Source organism: Sycon ciliatum, chromosome 3 (assembly GCF_964019385.1).
Source record: "Sycon ciliatum chromosome 3, ocSycCili1.1, whole genome shotgun sequence".
Lineage (NCBI taxonomy): Eukaryota > Metazoa > Porifera > Calcarea > Leucosolenida > Sycettidae > Sycon > Sycon ciliatum.
Genome location: NC_088645.1, coordinates 1,083,764 through 1,108,015, shown reverse-complemented (window position 1 = coordinate 1,108,015; position 24,252 = coordinate 1,083,764). Strand labels below are relative to the sequence as shown.

The following is a 24,252-nucleotide window of genomic DNA, read 5'->3' as shown; positions in this document are numbered from 1 at the left end:
TTGGTTGTAAGTTTCATGCCGCCGTTAGGCAATCATCAGACAACGGGTCAGAACATGGAAGTCCTCTGCTGAGTGTGCTATGCACTGGGAAGGTTCTGTACTTACTTGCTTAACACCACTGTCTTCATATCACAGATCTGAAATCCTTCAGTGCAGAGAATCTCAAGCAGGAGAGCTGCAGGCAGAAACACACCACAGAAATCACATTTCACATGAGAACAAGTGAGGCTGGTTTTCCGCATCCGTAGAAACACCACCGCCCTGCAAGGATCAAATCGCACAAAACTAAGTCCAGAATCCTAGTGCTAACAAGTGTTATCCTCTAGAGGTTAACACTTGTTAGCACTAGGGCAGCATGTTTTCAGCTGAAACACAATTCCGTAGGAAACGAGAAGACAAGGAGCACAAGGGCAGCATGTTTTCAGCTGAAAACAATTACGTAGGAAACTCGAAGACAAGGAAGGCTTTTTTTCTGGAAATAATTATATTAATTTTCCTGCACAGATTCGCTCTGCTGAGATAGAAATTAAAACATTAAAAAAAGTCAGCACTTTGCCCATGAAATCATTTCTACACAAGTCTCAACGGAACAAGATAGGGTCAACTGGAAGCCTCGGTTGGCTCAGATCACTTGAATCACTTCAATCACACAGTGAACACGCCTCTGAGAAAGCCTCTGAGAAACCGGTCAGAAAGCTTGGATGGCTTAGATCACAGAGCGTTCAGGTCAAACATCACACATGCCACACAGGCTGCCACACAGGCTGCCACACAGGCTGCCACACAGGCTGCCACACAGGCTGCCACACAGGCTACCACACAGGTTGCCACACAGGCTGCCACACAGGCTACCACACAGGCTACCACACAGGCTGCCACACAGGCTACCACACAGGCTGCTGCCACCCAGAAAGCTTGTACACCTTACATGTATATCTCACGTTCAGAAAGGCCACACGGAGAAAGCTTGTACAACACAGGTCATACACACACACACACACACACACACACACACACGCACTCCCCCCCCCCCTCCACACACACACATCACTAACGTCACTCAGAAAGCTGCGAGCGAGCGGTCGGATCAGGATGATCCCCACATAAAAAAATAATAGCACATTAGAGCTTGCGGTAATGTAGGTTAACACATTGCACAAGCCACCACTTCACACGCGCTCCAGCGGCTTCCAAAGAGCCCGCAGATCCCACGCTATTCATTGATGCATGTCAAGTAACACGTACATGCACGCTGTGGTGGCATGTAACATGCGTACGCCGGAACTCACCTGAACTCGCCAGCCAACCAGCCATATGCGGCTGCAGCACACATCGGAGCTTGAACCCGTAACGCATACACCATACTTTGCGCTGGCCGTATTGCTACTTCATATTTGCTTTGCTTGGGTAGTGAGAAGAACACCGGTTTGTTCCTTTCTCATTTCTCACTCCCTTTCTCTCTCTTTCACCATGCCACGAGGCTCTGTACGAGGAAGCAGACGTGGACGCGGACGCGGGTATGCCGTCGAGGTTACCCGTCGCCGCTCGGGTAGGGCTTCGACCTCGCCATACGCGCGGACTGACGGCATGCGCGCCTTCGCGCCTGATGCCTCCGACACACCGTCAGCAGCTAGTTCAGACTTCTGACCCCGCTCCAGGCACCGACGCTTCTATGCAGGACGAGCCCTCATTGCTCTCCCCGGACATCATTTCCTCAGCCGTTATGAAGATGAACGCCCTCCACCCTCTCCTCGAACGCGTGGAACGCCTGGAGAACAGACAGTGCTGAGTCTGATCTGGAAGCCGATCTCTCCCACGCGCGCGCTCCGCACCCGAAAGATCGCTCCCACGCTCCGAGCGTCAAGCTCCGGACCTATCCTGCCCGGAACTTCCAGTTCTATCGGAACCTCCGACTTCGCCAGGACCTCCAGTTCTCTCCAAGCCCTCGGTTCTACCCACACCGCCACGTCGTGCGATTGAAAAAATCCAGCGCGGAGAGTTTGTGGAACTTGAGGAACTCTTGCCGGAAAATTTCAGCTCCCAGGGACAGGAGCCAATACAACTGGTTACAGCTGGCGGCGACATGGCTCAGCTCTCGCTCAACCTCAGCGCAAAGCACACGCGCGCAATCAACGACTTCTCGGCTTGGCTGGAGGCCTGGACGATCTACATGGGCATCGTCGTTCTTGCTCGTCCTGACCGAGCTCATGAGCTCGTCTGCTACCAGCACATACTTTGTACTGCGAACCAACAGTTCACGACGTCTGCTGTGCTGAACTATGATCGAGCATTTCGCCAACACACCGCCAGCATGGCACTGCGCTGGGACGTGATCAATCAGACGCTGTGGAGTATTCGCCTACTCCGCTCTCCCCGTCTGTCATGCACCAAATGCACGCTCCAAAACAGCCGCGACCGCTGCCTGCCCACATGCCGTAGCTCAACACGCGCAGCCCTTTCCATCAGTGGCGGGCAGCACCCGCCAAGTCTGTTTTAACTTCAACCGCGGCAGGCCCTGTTCCCGCACACCCTGCGACCGTCTCTACGCCTGCAGCGCATGTGAAGACAAAGGTCATGCCGCCACATCCTGCACCAGCACCACCCGCTTCAGGTAGCAGCGCCCTGCAGATAGCCACGAGAAGACTTCGAAGCCCACTGAGAAAAAGTAAGCCGACTTCCACTCCCCTGAACACTGTTCGCTTTCACACATTACTGCCTTCCTAGGAATTGTGCTGGACACGGTGCGCATGGAAGCCCGTCTCCCAGACGACAAACCGACGGACCTCCGCGAGCTCCTCAGCGAGCTGTCATGCGGCACCCTGACCACGCAACGCAAACTCGATCACTTCCTGGGGAAACTCTCCTTTGCGTCGAGCGTCGTCGTACCAGGCAGAACATTTACGCGGCGCTTATGGGATATCAACAAGAGGTTTAGCCGCGCCAAGCCCTATTTCCGTATCACTCTGACAGGCATTCCAGCAGCCGGCACCATCGGCACAGCAAGCCCCGGACACTGCAATCCGCCTCCCTCTCCTGGACTGATGCAGGAGGTCGCCGACCTGGCAGCCATGGCAATCGCCCCGACAACACGGCGCACGTACGCCACTGGCGAAAGTAAATTTACGCAATTCTGTGCGTTGCAGAGATGGACGCCCATGCCGGCTACAGACACGATGCCCAGCTGCTTCGCAGCACACCTCACACAATCGGTTCAACCACAGACAATTCATGTCTACATGGCCGCGGTACGCAACATGCATCTCGAAGCCGGATTCCGAGATCCAACGATGAACGCATTGCTGCCGCCACGTGTTATGCGAGGCATCAAGAGGACGGCGACTGACCCGGCAATCCAGCGCACTCGCCTCCCAATCACCATTGATTTGCTGCGGAAGCTCCTCATTCTCTCTCAACCAACTCAGCCTGGACCAACGGCGTCACCAGCAGGACAAGGGCATGCTCAAGGCGGCAATGGTGCTCGCCTTCTTCGGATTTCTTCGATGCGCTGAATTCACTGCGCCTCCAGCCGGGTTTGACCCTGCCACTCATACCACGCGCCAGGATGTGACTCTGGATGTCACTCAAGGACGCACATATATCCGCTTCCACATCAAGCAATCGAAGACGGACCAACTTCGTCAGGGCCATGCAGTGATAATCGGTAGTACCACTTCACAACCTTGCCCGGTTGCCGCCCTCCTGGCACATTTTACAGTCTGTCCGTCTGACGCACTCTTACGCTACCGCCCTGGGAGACCGCTGACCAGGCAGGCACTGACAGAAGAGCTCCGACAGCTTCTCCCACTCACGGGAACACCCAATTCACGCGATTACGCTGGTCATTCGTTCCGCATCGGTGCCGCCACAACTGCAGCCATGGCGGGTACCCCGGACTGGCTAATCAGGGCAATGGGCCGATGGAGAAGCGACAGTGTCTTGCGCTACATCAGGACAACCGACACAGACATGGCGCAGCTGACCCAAAAGCTGTCAGAGGTACAAGCGCATCACAGAACGCATGGAGGTATGTAAGAACCCGCCACGCGGGCACGCAACTCACACCCATGCACGTACCCACACGGCTGACCGTTTGGAACAGCACAGCAACTTGCTCTGCTAGGATTGTGCTGACAAACTGCGCTGATAGCAACAACAGTGTCATTCACGTGCATTGCAATGTGTCACAACTTAGCATGGAGGCTGGGCAACCATGGGCCAGCTATCTCCTCTCATCTGGCAATTATCACGGCCTTCGGCCATCACACTCATACTCCCACACTCCTGCCTCCTAACGGGCATTGCACTTCGTGCGTGGGCCGTCCACACTCCGTCCATTTCATGGGCGCCCATCTCATGGGCTGCACTTTGTGCGTGGACATACATACACACTATCATACAGGCCGTCCACACTCCGCCCAGTTCATGGGTGCCCATTTCATGGGCTGCACCTCGTGTGCGTGGGCCGTCCACACTCCGTCCATTTCATGGGCGCCCATCTCATGGGCTGCACTTTGTGCGTGGACATACATACACACTATCATACAGGCCGTCCACACTCCGCCCAGTTCATGGGTGCCCATTTCATGGGCTGCACCTCGTGCGTGGACTATCCTACATGATTATCACATGCCAGATTCGGTTGCCCAGCACTCCATGAATCCTCCATATGATGTGTGCTCTCCACTGGTCTGCAATAGTGAGTGCATGCGTGTTAACAACGGAAATTCACGGTTCGCGTGAGACTCAGAGGGGGGGGGGGGGGAGTAGCCTCCTAGGGTGTCTCCTAGTCTAGATCGTTTATAATTTTCATGTTCAGTTGAATCACAGTTATACACTGGCATGCTGTGCTCCGTAAAATTATATCTAGTCTGGTCGTTCTTCGGCACTCCGTTCTTCGGCGCTCCATTCTTCGGCGCTCCATTCTTCAGCGCTCCATTCTTCGGTGTCCGAAAGTACTGTAGGGGTGAAGCGCCCTACAGCTTCAAAACTCAAAGGGAAGTGGTGAGCACACATGCTCTTTCCCTGGGGATACCCCGTGCACTGTTTGTATGGTAGCTGGGGAAACCCCCATGCACTGGTTGTACGGTCCCTGGGGAAACCCCGGTGCACTGGTTGTACGGTCCCTGGGGAAACCCCGGTGCACTGTTTGAACGGTGCATGTGCTGTTTGACCGACGGACCGAACTCACTCAACCATCCCACCTACAGAATACAACCATTATGGGAGGTGATGGTGGTAACTGAGTGGGTGTTCGGGTAGGTTAAACAACACGTTGCTTACGCATTTTTTTCATTATGTCCGGCTTGAATATCGCCAGAGTCCTGCAAGAGAATTCAAGCAGGGAATACAACAAAACACAATCAGTTTATTCAGTATCATTCCAGATTTCATTCAATTCTCCTCTTATGTGATGGGACCGACCGGGTGAGAAAACAGATATTTTGGAGAAGACATGCTCACAACTAGAGTACTGTCATACTGGTTGACGTATGGCTGACTGCTCACTTCCGCGGCCGAGGATTTCAAATATATAAATCAGAAAGAACCAGGAGGAGAAGGAGGAGAATGAAAGGGAGAAGGACGTAGGTATTAGTTGCCACACATCCCAGAGGAGAAAATTCCGTGAAGAAATTGGCGTCGATGAGACATACACAGTGTAGCATATGCTGGCTATGGCTGATATACTTCAGTACAAAGGCACATGTTTGCTTGTGCACACTGGTGATAGAAGAGAGGTCCACGGCAAGCTGGACAAGCTAGTGTGGATATAATGATTTACAACCAAAGAGACGGGGATGGCAGGTGTGATAATTTGGTGTGGTGATGCTTTGTATTATCAAGGGTAAGCAGCAGCATTTGGCCCTGTGCATATTGGTCAGCACACCACCACACCAGAACTACGCTCTCTAGCCGACTTCGATACGTTGCCACAGCACACCATCCGACCAGAAGTACGCTCTCTAGCCGAGCTCGACACATTGCCACAGCACACCACACCAGAACTGCACTCTCTAGCCGACCTCGACACGTTGCCACAGCACACCACCACAACAGAACTGCGCTCTCTAGCCGACCTCGACACGTTTCCACAGCACACCACCACACCAGAAGTACGCTCTCTAGCCGACCTCGACACATTGCCACAGCACACCACCACACCAGAACTGCGCTCTCTAGCCGACCTCGACACGTTGCCACAGCACACCACCACACCAGAACTACGCTCTCTAGCCGACTTCGACACGACATTGCCACAGCACACCACCACACCACATATGCGCTCTCTAGCCAACCTCCACACATTGCCACAGCACACCATCACACCAGAACTGCGCTCTCTAGCCGACCTCGACACATTGCCACAGCACACCACCACACCAGAACTACGCTCTCTAGCCGACCTCGACACATTGCCACAGCACACCACCACACCAGAACTGCGCTCTCTAGCCGACCTCGACACGTTGCCACAGCACACCACCACTGCAGAACTGCGCTCTCTAGCCGACCTCGACACATTGCCACAGCACACCACCACACCAGAACTATGCTCTCTAGCCGACCTCGACACATTGCCACAGCACACCACCACACCAGAACTGCGCTCTCTAGCCGACCTCGACTAATTGCCACAGCACACCACCACACCAGAACTGCGCTCTCTAGCCGACCTCGACACATTGCCACAGCACACCACCACACCAGAACATCGCTCTCTAGCCGACCTCGACACATTGCCACAGCACACCACCACACCAAAACTGCGCTCTCTAGCCGACCTCGACACGTTGCCACAGCACACCACCACTGCAGAACTGCGCTCTCTAGCCGACCTCGACACATTGCCACAGCACACCACCACACCAGAACTGCGCTCTCTAGCCGACCTCGACACATTGCCACAGCACACCAACACACCAGAAATACGCTCTCTAGCCGACCTCGACACATTGCCACAGCACACCAACACACCAGAAATACGCTCTCTAGCCGACCTCGACACGTTGCCACAGCACACCACCACTGCAAAACCGCGCTCTCTAGCCGACCTCGACACATTGCCACAGCACACCACCACACCAGAACTATGCTCTCTAACCGACCTTGACACATTGCCACAGCACACCACCACTGCAGAACTGCGCTCTCTAGCCGACCTCGACACGACATTGCCACAGCACACCACTACACCAGAACTGCGCTTTCTAGCCGACCACGACACAACGTTGCCACAGCACACCACGACACCAGAACTGCGCTCTCTAGCCGACCTCGACACGTTGCCACAGCACACCACCACTGCAGAACTGCGCTCTCTAGCCGACCTCGACACATTGCCACAGCACACCACCACACCAGAACTACGCTCTCTAGCCGACCTCGACACGTTGCCACAGCACACCATCACACCAGAACTGCGCTCTCTAGCCGACCTCGACACTTTGCCACAGCACATCACTACACCAGAACTACGCTCTCTAGCTGATCTCGCCACAACGTTGCCACTGCACACCACGACACCAGAACTACCCTCTCTAGCCGACCTCGACACAACGTTGCCACAGCACACCACTACACCAAAACTACGCTCTCTAGCCGACCTCGACACGACATTGCCACAGCACACCACCAGCAAAGCGACACAACCTTTGGTACTCTGTTCCTTCATACACACAATGCTGTTTCGAGTATAAAACTATCTTCAGTGACTGTAGATAATGTAGAATGGATAAGATAGTGAAAATCACCTTTTTTTGTACCGAAGCGGTAAGCACAATGCGCACGCCTGAGGCACAAAGAATAGGGGTGTGTTTGGTTGGTACAATCTAGAACAGGATGGAACAGCTGGTGCACATAGAGCACCTTCATGCCCACCAAACGGTACTCCAGAAACGGAGCACACTTTGTTGTGAAAAATATGCTAAACTTGGTGCATTCTTCAAAATGTGTATGGGTCACCATGGTCACTTTGTACGGTACGACAAGTCCAACCCGAGCGCGCATGCACGTGATCATTCGGGACCAAAATTGATGTTCCTGCCAGGTTTCACTGTGAAAAAGTGAAACTGGTACACTGACAAGGGTAATTTTCACTATCTTAGCCATTCTGCAATATCTACGGTCACTGACGAGAGTTTTATACTGAAAATAGCCGCAGGGTGTACCCAGTGTGATGACAGTGCTCAACACGGCGGAGGCAGAGCGTAATACAGACTTGTTGTTCTGTTCTGTACTGAAAATAGCAGTACGAAGAAACCGGGTACCAATGCCATGGATGTGTCGCTTGTTGATGGTAAGCTGTGGCAATGTGTCGAGGTCGGCTGCAGAGCGCAGTTGTGGTGTGGTGGTTGACGAAAGATATGCTTCGTCTTACTTTAAAAATACCAATAAATGGGATAAATTCTACCGTCATTACCACAAATCAACGAAGTCAACATCGATTTTGGAAAGCCTTCATGACTTCGTTGATGAGTGGTGACCACGGCAGAATTTATCACATTTGTATTGCTGCTCTGAAGTTATTGCCTCAACATCGTTTATTCGTCTTACTTTTCTTTCGCCATGGAGAGTTTAATCTTGGTGAAAGTGTCAGAGTACTCTACAAACTTCAGCTAGGTACCGCGGTTGACAGCCATCGGCAAGGATCCCATAGAAGAAAACAAACACACAAACACACACCAAAGGAGACGCATATACATACACACACACATACACACACACACACACACACTCACAAACACACACAAACACACACACACACACACACACACACTCACAAACACACACATATTCACCCAACCACACAGACAATGAAGAGGACACACAGACAGATAGACAGACAATAAGTTATGTCCACAAAACCAACACAAATTGAAATTCCCTGTGGTAGAAACGAGATGACAACATCACTGTGCTCCCTACTGTATAAAATACAAAATTTCATTTAGAAAATCTTTCCTTACATCACTCCATCAGCAGGTTCGTTACGTATTGAATTTCGTTTTTGGTCGAGGTTTGTCACCCCGAACGTACAGAATTTGTTTAGTAGAAACTTTAGTTATTTTCAGATCCCCTGACGAATATATCGAAAGTTAATTCCAAACAAAAATTTGTACATATACAGTATACATGACCACTGACTGTACTCTGTATACATGACCACTGACTGTACTCTGTATACATGACCACTGACTGTACTCTGTATACATGACCACTGACTGTACTCTGTATACATGACCACTGACTGTACTCTGTATACATGACCACTGACTGTACTCTGTATACATGACCACTGACTGTACTCTGTATACATGACCACTTACTGTACTCTGTATACATGACCACTGACTGTGCAGTACGTACCTGTCGACCATGTAGATTAACTGATGAACCAATGTAGCACTGATCCAGCCTGATAGACTCCTCCTTGGTACGTTTCAGGAATATGCGCTTGTTTTTCACATCAATCTACAATTTTTGCACAAGGCGATAGACAGAAACACACAACAGCAGACAGACAGGCAGAAAGCCAGACAGACAGCCAGACAGACAGAGAGATAGGTAGAAAGACAGGCAGGCAGATAGAGACATAGGCAGAAAAACAGACAGACAGACAGACAGAGATAGGCAGAAAAACAGACAGACAGAGAGATAGGCAGAAAGACAGGCAGGCAGGCAGGCAAAAAGACAGTCAGGCAGGCAGGTAGATAGACAAAGTATGGCTCAAATGCACACACACACACACACACACACACACACACACACACACACCTCAGACCTCAGACCTCAGACATGCCCATCGCGGAAGCGATGATAGCAAACAGCTATGTTAGACATAGCAACTTGCGCTGGGATTACACCATTCAACAGCTTGCAAGGCTGACACACACACACACACACACACACACACACACACACACACACACACACATACCATAATGTATACGCCCGTCGCAAGAGAAGCAAGCAAATCTGCAAATGCACTGGATGTGCACCCACAGATTTTCTCTTATAGCAACGATAGCGAACAAGATCTGAATGAGACAGATCAAGACATGCGCCAGATAACTGTCTAATCCACACAACTGGCGAAGCCATGTGAATCGACCACCAGTGCACACCTGGTCTACACCACACGGAGTACATCGGCATAAAACGGCCAAGACAGTTAGTTGCCTATGCACACCCTACACTTGCTGGGGTAACCATGGTAACCAGTATAGACAGCACGCTGCTTTGATAGAAGCAGACACTATATGCACTGGTTCCTTGAAGTGAAATTGGAGTACAGTCAACTTCGCCAATAACGACTACGGATATAACGACAATTCGCAAATAACGACAGAATTTCCATGCCCAGAGCAAAGTCCCATCCCACTGTAATACATAAAATGAGACTTCGGGTATAACGACACTTCGCGAATAAGGACACCTTTTTGATGCCCCGCCGAGTGTCGTTATAAGCGAAGTTGACTGTACACACAGAGACACACACAAACGCACACAAAGGCAGAAACCAGGATATGATGCGATCCGGAGTTTCATGCTTTGTAGGCAACCGTCTTACAGCAAACCGAATCAAACTAATATTGTCCCGGACGAAAATATAATAATAATGAATGCTGTATATGGGATACATAACACGGGGATGAGAGTGGTGATGGGTATTACTAAGGCTGTGTTCTGTGTGTAAGGGTGGGGGGATGAGAGTGGTGATGGGTATTACTAAGGCTGTGTTCTGTGTGTAAGGGTGGGGGGATGAGAGTGGTGATGGGTATTACTAAGGCTGTGTTCTGTGTGTAAGGGTGGGGGATGAGAGTGGTGATGGGTATTACTAAGGCTGTGTTCTGTGTGTAAGGGTGGGGGGATGAGAGTGGTCATGGGTATTACTAAGGCTGTGTTCTGTGTGTAAGGGTGGGTGGATGAGAGTGGTGATGGGTATTACTAAGGCTTTGTTCTGTGTGTAAGGGTGGGGGGATGAGAGTGGTGATGGGTATTACTAAGGCTGTGTTCTGTGTGTAAGGGTGGGGGGATGAGAGTGGTGATGGGTATTACTAAGGCTGTGTTCTGTGTGTAAGGGTGGGGGGATGAGAGTGGTGATGGGTATTACTAAGGCTGTGTTCTGTGTGTAAGGGTGGGGGGATGAGAGTGATGATGGGTATTACTAAGGCTTTGTTCTGTGTGTAAGGGTGGGGGGATGAGAGTGGTGATGGGTATTACTAAGGCTGTGTTCTGTGTGTAAGGGTGGGGGGATGAGAGTGGTGATGGGTATTACTAAGGCTGTGTTCTGTGTGTAAGGGTGGGGGGATGAGAGTGGTGATGGGTATTACTAAGGCTGTGTTCTGTGTGTAAGGGTGGGGGGGGGGGGATGAGAGTGGTGATGGGTATTACTAAGGCTGTGTTCTGTGTGTGAGGGTGGGGGGATGAGAGTGATGATGGGTATTACCAAGAGTAGATAAACAAGAGTGTGCAACTCCGGATCTCTCCTGCACAATCTGCAGATACCCCCGCCCACGGCGGAATTTTTTGTTGACATCACCTTTTTTCAGAGAAACGCGGACGTTGCCGCAGAGTAGTGTGAGTGCACGTGCTGGGCACCGACCTTGTAGTGTAAAACCCGGCCAAGTGCACGAGGGAAACCTCTCCAAAAGGCTCGCAGCGCGTGCGTCGTCGAAAAGATTACGTCAACAAAAAATTCCGCCGTGGGCATACCCATCCGCGAGTTGCACACTCTTGTTTATCTACTCTTGGTATTACTAAGACTGTGTTCTGTGTGTAAGGGTGGGGGATTTGAGTGGTGATGGGTATTACTAAGGCTGTGTTCTGTGTGTAAGGGTGGGGGGATGAGAGTGGTGATGGGTATTACTAAGGCTGTGTTCTGTGTGTAAGGGTGGGGGGATGAGAGTGGTGATGGGTATTACTAAGGCTGTGTTCTGTGTGTAAGGGTGGGGGGATGAGAGTGGTGATGGCTATGACTAAGGCTGTGTTCTGGGTGTAACGGGCAAAGGACCTGTACGTTACTAGTTATGGTCCATTCTATTACTAGTGGCTCGACACCCAGGTTTTTGTTGTGTGCATGTGTTTGTGTTGATGTGTTTTGTGTGTGTGTGTGTGTGTGTGTGTGTGTGTGTGTGTGTGTGTGTGTGTGTGTGTGTGTGTGTGTGTGTGTGTGTGTGTGCAAGCGCGCGTGGGGCCGTGCTCGGGAGTGTATGTCATGCGCGGGTTGGTGTTAGATCCATGCTCACTTGTATGGATATAGTACATTCTGAGCATGTCTGGGTTCGAGGAAACATGATGCTCTTCAATGGTATGCTCAAGAACATCACCGTGCTATTAAAACATAGGACAAGACAGCATGCATTTGTATAACCAAGAGCCACAGAGTACCGAGGTTGTGTACACTGGGTTGTACCACCAATATTACGACATGGGACAAGACAGCATGCATTTGTATAACCAAGGGTCACAGAGTATCGAGGTTATGTACATGTACACTCGATTGTGCCACCAAGTGAGCAACTCACCATTTCCACGCTGTTATCTTTAGGATAGAAGAGGAAGTTGTAGCGTCGCACTATGCCCGCTAGCGAATCATACCACTCCACGAGGAAAGCGTAGCGTTCACCTTCCATATTACACGGTGAACTGCTGACGACTGGAACAAATCGCCGGCAAGAATGTGCAATGGTCTGGTGTGGAGTGTAACTACTCACGATACACAGTGACACAGCTACGTTCCAAGCTCTGAGTAGCAGATAGTAGGAATTACAGCAGCAGCGCTAGTAGCAGCAGCCGCAGCAGGTGCTGCCTGGTAGATTGGGAAGCAATCACTACCCGGTACCCGTCCTCCAATCTACTCCACACACGTGACCACACCCGAAGACGACCTGCACTAGTACAGACCAGTAGTCAGTAGTCGACTGCAAACTATCCACTCATGGGTTTTCCGTTGCTGGCGTTAGCTTGAAAACTACAACAAACAGGCTCAGCCCAAGGACTGCCACACTCGAACCTGGCCTGAGCGCAAGGATTGCCACACTGGAACCTGGCCTGAGCGCAAGGATTGCCACACTGGAACCTGGCCTGAGCGCAAGGATTGCCACACTGGAACCTGGCCTGAGCGCAAGGATTGCCACAGTCGAACCTGGCCTGAGCGCAAGGATTGCCACACTGGAACCTGGCCTGAGCGATATGAACACCATGTACCACTGAGTGTTCTATAGAAACTCTGAATATTCCCGGAGCAAATGTCTCAATGATTAGGACACCGAGGCAACTAATACTTGTTCTCTTCACCGTCTTTCAAACATTCGATTATGACCATGGCACGGGCATGATTGCTGTAGTTCTGTCACCAAGCAGATTCAAAATGTTTGGCCTCAACGCACCACTCCACGAGTAGACTACATCATACATGACCGCTGGGCGCTGGCTAGTCTAGCCTACTACTAGTAGTACTAGTACTACTAGTACTACTAGTACTGCCTAGTCTACACAGACCACAGTATCAGTGGTATCAGGAGTCTACAGCATCGCGTGCACCCGAGCGCCGAGTTGTACGTTGTATTGGCGCATGGCGATGTGTCTGTCACTAGTGGCACTGTCAAGCGGTCACACCATGCACTCACATCAACTAACGGGTTACGTACTTACTTGATCAGTTGGTCCCCATGGTCACACCGAAACATGCACATGTGTACACTACAAGTCATGCACAAGCGAACACACAACACTAGTACAGTAGTAGTACTACTAGTACTAAGTACTAGTACTAGTAAGTAGTAGTAGTCAACACACAACAAACACACACGTTTCCAATGGTAACTGTTCACAAGCAGCGGTGAGCGATTTCGCTTGTACTACCGCCGGTATACCTGGTATACTGCAGTACTACTACAAGTACAAATGTAATACAATGTAGTAGTAATACTAGTACTACACTAGTCTACACTACATGTATACAGTAGACTCGTACGCCCAAGAACCCAAGAACGTCCAGGCTGGAAATCTAAGAACGCCCCAGCCTGGACTTAGAACGAACTCCAAGATTTTTAAGAACGCGACATTTTCTTGTCCGAGTACACGAAAAACAAGTCCTGTAGTGTGTGTACTGTAGTAGACAAAGAACAGACTGGATGGAACTGGATCCACTGCCCGTCCTCAAGTGCTTTTACCATGTTTACGACCCCTGGCCTGGTCTGCACCAGGGAGTCGTACACCGGGGTAACCCGGGTATATACGGCTCACTGGTCTGCACCGATATTGATTATTGTGCTGCTGCTAGCAATGGTGCGTTCAGTTTCCCGGTTCAGATGCCTGGTCTGATGTCTGGTCCACGCCAGACAGATTTTTCGGCCGCGTGGGAAATCCTCAACGGCTCAAGATCGGGGCGATAATAATTGCCTGCATGCAATACTGTGGACTGTGTTGGAGTGCAAGTTTTCGACAAATCTGGGGCGAGTTTCTTGTACGAATGGTCAGCCAAGTACAAGTATCGACTGGTCGATATTTGGCAGAAAAGTCGGCTAATTTAGTAATTATTTTTAGTGCTTGCACTTGGTTGAGAGGGCCTCCAACCGCTTTTCACCATGACAGACCGTGAACTTGCTGCACTGGGTGGCTAGCCTGTTCACGCCTTTGGCCATGGCTGTAGCTCGTGTTTAGGCCGTGGTCTCACCACTCTTTATTTTGGAGGATGACCCCTGTGACCCCTGTGCCCACTTGGGCCCCGTCGTGGATGGAAGGAGAAGTAGGGATCTGGAAAAGAGCTAGAAAGAGAGAGGAGTAGAGAGAGAGAAGAGCGATTTATCACAGTGGATTGAGAATGGATTCGGAAACGAAGAGCCGCATCGCTATCTGTGTTTTATTATGTACAATGGTGATGATTTAAGGTGGCAGTTCCCCTTTTCCGTATACTACACTCTTTGGACCAGAAGTCATGAACAGCTAGGAATATCCAAACCAAACTTGGCAGTGATGTTGAGGGTGTTCATACCTAGGTTCAGAATCATTTTTCACACATCTCACATATCTTGAAGTGCCGAACTTGCTCTCAGCCAAAATGCGTTCATATCGCACGTACAGGGCAAGGATTGAGCCAAAAAAGAACAGAGGCTAATGGTGCCCAGCAGTGTCAATTTATTTGCTCAGAACTCATGCAGACTAACAGCTCAAGGTGCTAGACTACACTAAACCTTGTAAACGTATGTAGAGTGGAGCATTGTGATTTTCAGTTTTACAGATCAGAAACGCGATGTTTACAGATAATTCAGAGACATGCCAGTTGGAAGAACCTCGCTGGGATATTGACAGTTCTGTTTAGTTTAGCACCTAGCAAATTTCACGTAGATGTGAATAATGCCCAAGATTATGATTCGATGACAAGTAAGCCCTGAGATATGTTGGCTCGAACTTGTCGGAGTCTATGAAAAAGAGGGTCAAATTCATGAAAAAGTACACTCCAGTTTCACCTTTCAAAAGCCACCAGCAGCATATGTTTCTTCTTCCTTGTGCTGTGCCTGATCCAGAAACCCTTTCTTCACTGCTCTGAAATGCTTACTTGCCTTTTGCTCCTCTTCTGACGACTTTCTACGCTTGTGGTACAGCTTTCCTCTTGAAAGACACCTAGATTTCTCTCCAACGACGGACTAACAGTGCATCCCATACGCTGTACTACTTCGGCAAGCTCACTGTGGACTTCATTGAACACGATCACTGCCAGGAACACAGCAGTCTCAACAGTTATGGAGCTACAGAACGATTCCTTTGGACAGAGATGTCAAATAGTGCCATTGAGTGCTTCATTGGCATTCTGTGTGGCACGACGAACACTGCCCTGTAGGAGGGATTTGTCGGCAAGATGGACATATACAGGTTTAATTTCTTCAAAGACTGCAACAGGGATAGTGTTGTTCGACGATGAAGAAACTGCCACAGAAACATTGCCATATCCACACTTCTATTGCTGCCACCTGCACCATGAGTCCTTCCGGGCAGAACTGATTGCATTTCTCGGCATCCTTGGACTGTATGTTGTGGCAAACAGATGCCCAAATAACACGGGCCATCGCTGTGACGAAGCCTGCAATCTTGCAGATAGAATTTCCAAAATAGTTCCGCAGGGAGTCTCCTTCCTTGTGCAGAAAGTACAATAGCGGGTCAACACTTCCACGTCCACAAATTTTTGCGTCTCCCAAGCAATCACAGTCTGCATGCCATATAAGGAGCTGTATCCTCGTCGCATCCATGTTCCGTTGTCACGGCGATTTCGGCTGGCGATTCCTCCCCGGCTGCAACTTGTTGTGTGAACACAACTTCAGCAGCATTTTTCATGCTCAAATTTGCACTAGCTTTAGCAGCTTGGTGAAGATTCTTCACGAGGCGCTGGTAGTTCTTCTTTCAACCGGCGCTGGCAAATCGAGGAATGCACACGATTTCCGGAAATCCTCGTGGCCTCGTTCAAGCAGGCGCATAGCCAGTACGCTCTTTCTATTCAATTCAAAATAACTGGATATCTTTCCCACTGCGGGCGGTGAAGCAACAGCAGTGCAGTAGTTGCATGCAACTTCAATTATGGAGACTAGGCCAGCTCTTACATTTTCTGCAAACTGCTGTTATTGTGGACAATAAACTCTGCACTTAAATTTAATTACTGCAAACTAAAATTCCAGTTGTCAGAATCCAGGACTTCATCACTCTCCTCACTCGAGTCTTCATTGGAGTCACCAGCGCTCTCGGTATCCTCATCTGCAAGTAAGTTCAGATCGCCAGCCAAGGGTTCACAGCTACGAGACGTGTCAGGTACTCCCAATTGCTCAGAGTCACATTCAGTTTGAGCACGAGATGCAGACTCGTTTTCTTTCTCCAGATCTCTGCGCTTGGAGCTCTGGAACTGGTTCCCGTAGAAAACACGCTTCTTGGCTCTGCAGTTAGCGGACTATCTCCTCTTATTGCCAATGACCAAAAGACAACAGCTACAGAGAACAGCGGACACGCCAATTATTTCCAACTTTTTCTGTACACGTGCTTCCTTTGACGCGGATTTGCATTTTTTTGTTCGTGCTGACACCGTGCAGTGCTGACCTGTACTGTGACTGCAGAGCTAGCTGAGTCGGTAGCTACGGGGTAGCTACGGCCACGGGGTACAACTACAGCCAACACGGCACACACACACAAAGAGCTGGCGCTCTTGGCACCCTCCGCGATCCACGCAGTGAACCGGAACGAAGATTGATCGCGCTTGCGAACTGCATTCAAAGTGGAGATCAGCTGATTTTTTTACAAATTCGCAGTGGGAGTTGGTTTGAATTTTTAAAATTTCCCAACCGTCGTGTTGTTTACCGCATAAAAAATTACACTAGCGGAAAGTTCATCACTTCAGGAGGAAAATGAGCCGGATATGGCCTCATTCTGACAACTTTCTTTTTTTGCTCCTTTTTTTGGACCCAAAAGGGGATCTGCCACCTTAAACAATCGACAAGGAGACAATAGTCATAAAATGGCAATAAATTAGATAAATTGTGCACTCATAACAACAGCAAAAAATGAAGAAAGTCAAGTTCCATAACGTTTTCTTGTGACTGTCATCAGTGGAACGCCGTCACATAACAATGTAATAACTAAAACACACACTTATATACACAATCCCCACTTATATACATGTAGCTAATATGGTTTCAGGTAGAAATACAGCAGCCAGCAAGTACAAAAAGCGAAGTTTGCAACTTTGCAAAGAAAACGTTTAATCACTCACACTCTTCAAGTAATACACACGCACCATTACATTCATTCACACAGTATCACATTCATCTGCCACTACCTTTCTCACATACACTATATTCACACATTTGCAAAGGTGCAAACTTCGCTTTTTGTACTTGCTGGCTGCTGTATTTCTACCTGAAACCATATTAGCTACATGTAATTATATAAGTGTGTGTTTTAGTTATTGAAATAATCGACGCGGAGACAACAATTTTATAATAGCTATAAAGAGAACAAATTCTGCTGTCATCGCCACACTACAACAAAGTCATGAAGGTTTACCAAAATCGATTTTCTTGTCACAATCATCAGTGGAAAGCCGTGACTGAAGAATAACCATGCCAAATCAATAATTTATATACATTCAATAATGTGTTACGAGAACAAAACAAAGTGCTAAAAATAGAATGAGGGAAGGTGAGACAATAGAAGTAAAGTGAGAGCTAAGTGCAACAGGGGTGAGGAACTAATTGCAACGCTAGAACTGTGTAGTGAGACAAACAATAATGCTGTGCACCTACGAAAACAATCTTAACGCAACTACATGTTTCTTCTGCTTACAAAGATCAGGCTTATGCAAACGAATACAAACAGCGTCAAGTACTTTCAACTGACTAGCGTACCGTGCACGACAAAGAACAGAAAAACTAAAATCATCATACACCTGCAGACACTTAGGGTGAGACAACAGATAAAGAAAAACGGCAGACTTCTTACGATCACAATCACCATCCGATTCCTCGTCTCCACCAACCGCAACCTCGTCCCCCGTCTCATCTTCCAACTCGTCCTCAGTGTCGTCTTCCGTGTCATTCTCCTCATCACCACCGATCGGTCCCAGGCTCGCTTCACGTTGCTGAACCTCTGTTCGTTCGATTTTGGTAAACCTTCATGGCTTTGTTGTAGTGTGGCGATGACAGCAGAATTTGTTCTCTTTATAGCTATTATAAAGTTTTAGTTATTACATTTTTATGTGACGGCGTTCCACTGATGACAGTCACAAGAAAACGTTATGGAACTTGACTTTCTTCATTTTTGCTGTTATGAGTGCACAATTTATATTTTTTAATGGTGATGATCCGAATAATTTCCCCTGAGAATCACCTCACTTTGCCGATGGTGACAAATACCAGGCTTTGTCGCCGGAGGAAGCGAGACGTTTACGACTTTGTTGATGAAGACGATCTGCTGGCAATCTTGCCCTTGACAATGTTTGGCAGGAGAAAACGGCGTTTTTGGTGCGCCCTTCGCAGTCCCGGTGCCTGGAACGATGACGTTATCCAGCACTGGGCCACCATGGGCACATGTATTGAGTGGGATGTCTCTGACTGGGAGAACGAGCAGTATCGCCCCCGGCACCGGCTTCATTCGCAGCAAACTTTTGCGAAGATCCAGGCTCGTTTGCTCGTATCCTTTTTCATTGTCGTCTGATATCGCGTTTTTGCTTCGTACCGCAGCTCGAGCAATGGCGCTCCATTACCATGCTCCAACTATCCATGGCTGACAACGAAAACCTTTAAAAAAACACTTCACACAACTACAATACAAGAGAAGAAGAAACTACCTGACTACAACAAACGTCAACTCAAGTTCTTCAACTCCTCTTGCACTCTTGCACTTCAGCCAAAATTATTCCGCCACTTTCAGCTTTTCAGCGCTTCCAAAACTTGGCAAAAGGGCTGAAAGTTGAAAGTGGCTGGTGCCCCGATTTTAAGCCGTTTCCGTGGAAACCTCAGCCAAAAAAAGCGCTTTTTTGGCTGAAAGGCTGAATCGGGCTCGGTGTGACCGCGGCCTTATAAGCTATAGCTTAGAGCTCAGCTGTCTCATTTCCGCTGTCTACAACGCGACTTGCATGGCAAAGGCGAAGGGGAGTCGAACCACCGCTGTTGGTGACGGCCTGACGGCAAGGCAGTGATAGTATACTTTGACTTAGTTCAGTGATGGCAAATTCACGTAAAGCCGTGAGATCCGTAGATCCATTATTTCATGTGTAGATCTACACGACTACAGACAGTATTAGTAGTGGGATCTACACGACTCCCTGATCATGACATGAGTGATCTACACAGTCACTACATGTAGAGATCTACAATAACAGGATCACTAAACCATGGTCCATGGAAAACAAAGTCAATATGAATGAGTCATAATTATTTATCTGTCTGTCGTCGGGTATACCGGTAGTACTTCAGCAACCGTGTTGACCAGGCCGGGGAGTCGTAAAATCCCTTTACGATTCCCTGGTGTTGACCTAGATCTACTAGTACTACTACTAGGTGTCGCACTTCACGATCGTCCTTCGTCCATTACTTTGTTTTCGTCTCTTTCAAGTCTTTGTCCCTGGTCGCTTACAATTATTCTATAGTGAGTGGTCGGCGGTACGCGAGTTGCTGGAATGGCCGCTGAGGAGAATGCGGTGTTCACCGCTTTGGGCTTGAACCAGGCTGAAGTGCCCTATCTGGGTACATTGGACGTGAATGAAACAGAGGATGAGTTGGGTCGAGGCTCATTTGCTGTGGTGTACAAGTCCAAATGGTGTGGATTGAAGGTGGCCGCAAAGGCACTTCATTCTATCCTGATTGATCGAAGAAACCAAGGACGCGACGTCGTACTGCATGATTTTGGAGCAGAGATTGCACGCATGGCACGTCTTCGCCACCCACATCTGTGTCCCATTTTCGGCGTGGGCATGGTCGGAACAACTCCAGCCATTGTGGTGGAATTGATGTCCGACACACTGGAAACAATGAGCGTTGGTGCACGCAGACAGGACTTGCTTCAGCTGATGCGCTACATCGAACACACTGCTGCAGGTCTTCGCTACTTGCACTCCATCCCGATGGTGCATCGCGACTTGAAGCCAAGCAATGTCCTCGTTGCCAATAGTGTGGCCAAAATCACGGATTTCGGCGTCTCCAAGCTACTGCCTAGCGTTGCCGATCAGTTCCGTGAAGCCGCTCAGTCCATGACCCGACAGCCTGGTACACCGTTATTCATGCCGCCAGAGGCGTTGCAAGAGACGGAATCTGGCCGAGCAAGGTACGATCTTTCGCTTGACGTCTTTTCGTTCGGAGTGACGGCAATGAGCGTGCTGAGCGGTGTGATGCCCTCCATTGAGCTCATGTTCGCACCAAGATCGCGCCAGGCAGCTGACGGCAGCCACGTCGCTATACCCGAGCTGGAGCGGCGACGCGCGGAGTTTGCTCGCATCCCTGACGGCCACCCGCTGAAGGACCTGCTGAGACGCTGTCTTGCTGACCCACCGGCCCGTCGACCAGATGCAGAGGAGATTCACGAATTCGTCCAGGGTGTTGTTCAGTTCTTGTCCTCATTGCCGCAGGTACGTGTGTGTTGAATTGTTAGAACTACAGTGTAGGTTAAAAGAGGATAAATACGAAATGACGTCAATGTTGTATTGTCGTGGCACTAGTCCCCAAGAATTATTAGAGCTTCATAGCATTCAACTTCCTTTGCCTTGCCACCTGGACCTCGTCATTTTCCTGTGTTGGAACTTCTCGATATCCGAGGGAGGAGGGGGGGGGGGGGGGGGATGGGGTTGTGAGTAAATCTAGAGTTTCCCCCGGTTATCTTGAAGCCTGCAGTCCACGAACGTTGAGACGGCCATGTACATGTACGCACATGTCTTCTGTAAAATTCCCTAGGCGTGCGCTACACACTACGTGTGCGCTGCACTCTACGTGTGCGCTGCAGACTACGCGTGCGCAACACACTACGTGTGCGCTGCTTACTACGCGTGCGCTGCACTCTACGCGTGCGCTGCACTCTACGCGTGCGCTGCACACTACTAGTGCGCTGCACTCTACACATGCCCTGCACTCTGCGTGGAGCTGCACACTACGAGTGCGCTGCACTCCACGCGCGCGCGCGCGCTGCACACTACGAGTGCGCTGCACTCCACGTGTGCGCTGCACTCCACGCGTGCGCTGCACACTACGAGTGCGCTGCACTCTACGCGTGCGCTGCGCACTATGAGTGCGCTGCACTCTACGCGTGCGCTGCACTCTACGCGTGCGCTGCACTCTACGCGCACTCTACGCACTCTACGAGTGTGCTGTACACTGCTAGAGCGCCGCACTCTAAGCGTGCGCTGCACACTACACATGAGCTGCACACTACGTGTGCGCTGCTTACTACGCGTGCGCTGCACTCTACGCGTGCGCTGCACTCTACGCGTGCGCTGCACACTACTAGTGCGCTGCACTCTACACATGCCCTGCACTCTGCGTGGAGCTGCACACTACGAGTGCGCTGCACTCCACGCGCGCGCGCGCGCTGCACACTACGAGTGCGCTGCAGTCCACGCGTGCGCTGCACACTACGAGTGCGCTGCACTCTACGCGTGCGCTGCGCACTATGAGTGCGCTGCACTCTACGCGTGCGCTGCACTCTACGCGTGCGCTGCACTCTACGCGCACTCTACGCACTCTACGAGTGTGCTGTACACTGCTAGAGCGCCGCACTCTAAGCGTGCGCTGCACACTACACATGAGCTGCACACTACGCGTGCGCTGCACACTACGAGTGCGCTGCACTCCATGCGTGCGCTGCACACTACGAGTACTCTGCACTCCACGTGTGCGCTGCACTCCACGCGTGCGCTGCACTCTACGCGTGCACTGCGCACTATGAGTGCGCTGCACTCTATGCGTGCGCTGCACACTACACTGATTAAATTGTGGATGAATGCATGCGGGTATAAAATCATTCTCACAATAGACTTCTTAAAACTCGGATGTTCAGCCAATACAGTCGTATTTAAGCAAAGAGAAATGGGAGGCAGAATTTCCCTTCTTGGAACTCTCCGCATCTGAGCCTTCCAAGTTAGAAGGTTGTTGGTTTGCGCTTGGTAGATGTGTAAAAGCTAAGTGTTAGGTGGTTGAATGTTTCAATGTCCTTGTCAGTGTTGTCCCTTGTTGTCGCACTAAAATGAGTAAATTATCGTGTCCGTTCTCAAAGAGAACTCACGACAGTCGCTAACAAACTGTTAAACACTAGCGGCTGGTCACAAGTTCCCAGTTAACTGTGGTCCACAGTGGGTAGCAGCACGGCTGGAAAACCGCTCCCAGGCACAACAAGGTACCTCTTGTATCTCAACGTTGGTCTTTGACCAAACCACTGCGCCTGCCTGTTGTCGCACTATCAGACTGTATAATGTCTCGTCACCTTGGTGGACTGTTAATCATGACTCGTAGCTTACTGGTCCCTTTGACTCTAGACTTCATTTCAATGAAGTCTAAAAAGAATTTTATGGTTATCAAGCAACAGCATCATAGAAAAAAAGAGTTTTTTCAACTGATAATCCCTCTATTCAGTTGCTATTCACGATCTACGCATGCGCTGCAAATGAAAATTCTTTTATGGTTGATGTAAAGGTTATGACGTTTCGAGACAGTCACCCACCCCCTTGTAAATTATTCTGTTGATGGGTGACTGGCCCGAACATCATATTTTTCACATCTACAATTACATCTGGCTTTGGAAATTTTATTTCCATTGCTATAAGGTTCGGCCTCATTACCTCTGTGCTGAGCTGATGAGCCCGCAAAGGTCGAAACATTCTGTCCGCAGATTGAGTACATCTACAATTAATGAATATCCAATGCAGCAGAGAGAATCATGAATAGCAACTGGATAGTGCGTTGTCAGTTGACAAACCACATCTTCTATCACTCCTTCTATTACCACCATTCAATTACAAGCATACGACGAGTGGATTAAATTAATGAGGGGGGGGGGGGGTGTTCAGGGAGCAGGTGTTAATGCTCAGTGTCGTGTACTGAACTGAACCACCGTCTTTTCTTATGTAGAGTAAGACTGGCTCAGTCGGATCAGTCAACAGGAAATCTAGAGTGTCCCCAATAATAGAGATACCTTAAACAGCGTGGACAGTCCTTTACGGCACACAATAGCCCTTTTGGTATATTCATTGTGACAGCATTATCTCAAGGTGTGCCAGATCCACAGCAGCCATTACATACCACAGTACAGTGTGACATTAAAGCCGAGACCTTTGGTCGGTGGAGCCCCTGGTACCTCACCATCACTGCTGCCCAGTGCAGCCCCTGCTCAGTAGCTGTTTGTTTTGTCCACATAATTATTTATTTTTACGAGCTGGGTTTGTGTATATTAAAATATCAGTTTATATGTAGTATTAACTGTAGTTAGCACGCATGTAACGTTCTCTCAGCGCGTGCCCGCCTGCGTTTACTGCACATAGCACTCCATATTTACCAGTAGCGATGCCGCTACTTCACACTGCATTCCACATCTACCCGTTGCGCTGTCGTTGAGCTGCCCACGCACACCGCTGTGCACGTGACACGGGCACGGTTCGCGCCACGAGGGAATGTGTTCCCCTCTAGCTCTGTCGGCAGCTGAACCTACCAGCGCATCTGACCCCATATGTGCATGCACTCGTGTTCTTTGTTCCTGTTGTTGCTTACCACTCTCACTTGCTGTTTGCTCCAA

At 49.7% G+C, this 24,252-nt stretch overlaps 2 protein-coding genes across 3 annotated transcripts in view; one reads left to right on the top strand and one right to left on the bottom strand.

The window, feature by feature from the left end:
• Window positions 1-13,398, bottom strand: part of LOC135811194 (nucleoside diphosphate kinase homolog 7-like) — a 21,912-nt gene extending 8,514 nt beyond the window's left edge. Inside the window, exons 1-5 of the mRNA XM_065324387.1 lie at window positions 12,525-13,398; window positions 9,364-9,468; window positions 8,551-8,612; window positions 5,281-5,321; window positions 106-175 (exon numbers count right to left, since the gene is read on the bottom strand). Coding sequence (XP_065180459.1) covers window positions 106-175; window positions 5,281-5,321; window positions 8,551-8,612; window positions 9,364-9,468; window positions 12,525-12,632 — 386 coding nt within the window. The 5' untranslated portion in view covers window positions 12,633-13,398. The remainder of the gene's footprint in view (window positions 1-105; window positions 176-5,280; window positions 5,322-8,550; window positions 8,613-9,363; window positions 9,469-12,524) is intronic.
• A 6,550-nt stretch (window positions 13,399-19,948) lies between these two features.
• Window positions 19,949-24,252, top strand: part of LOC135811195 (RING finger protein nhl-1-like) — a 209,821-nt gene continuing 205,517 nt past the window's right edge. For both annotated transcript variants that reach the window (XM_065324389.1, XM_065324388.1), the window contains exon 1: window positions 19,949-21,103. In XM_065324389.1, coding sequence (XP_065180461.1) covers window positions 20,159-21,103 — 945 coding nt within the window. In that variant the 5' untranslated portion in view covers window positions 19,949-20,158. The remainder of the gene's footprint in view (window positions 21,104-24,252) is intronic.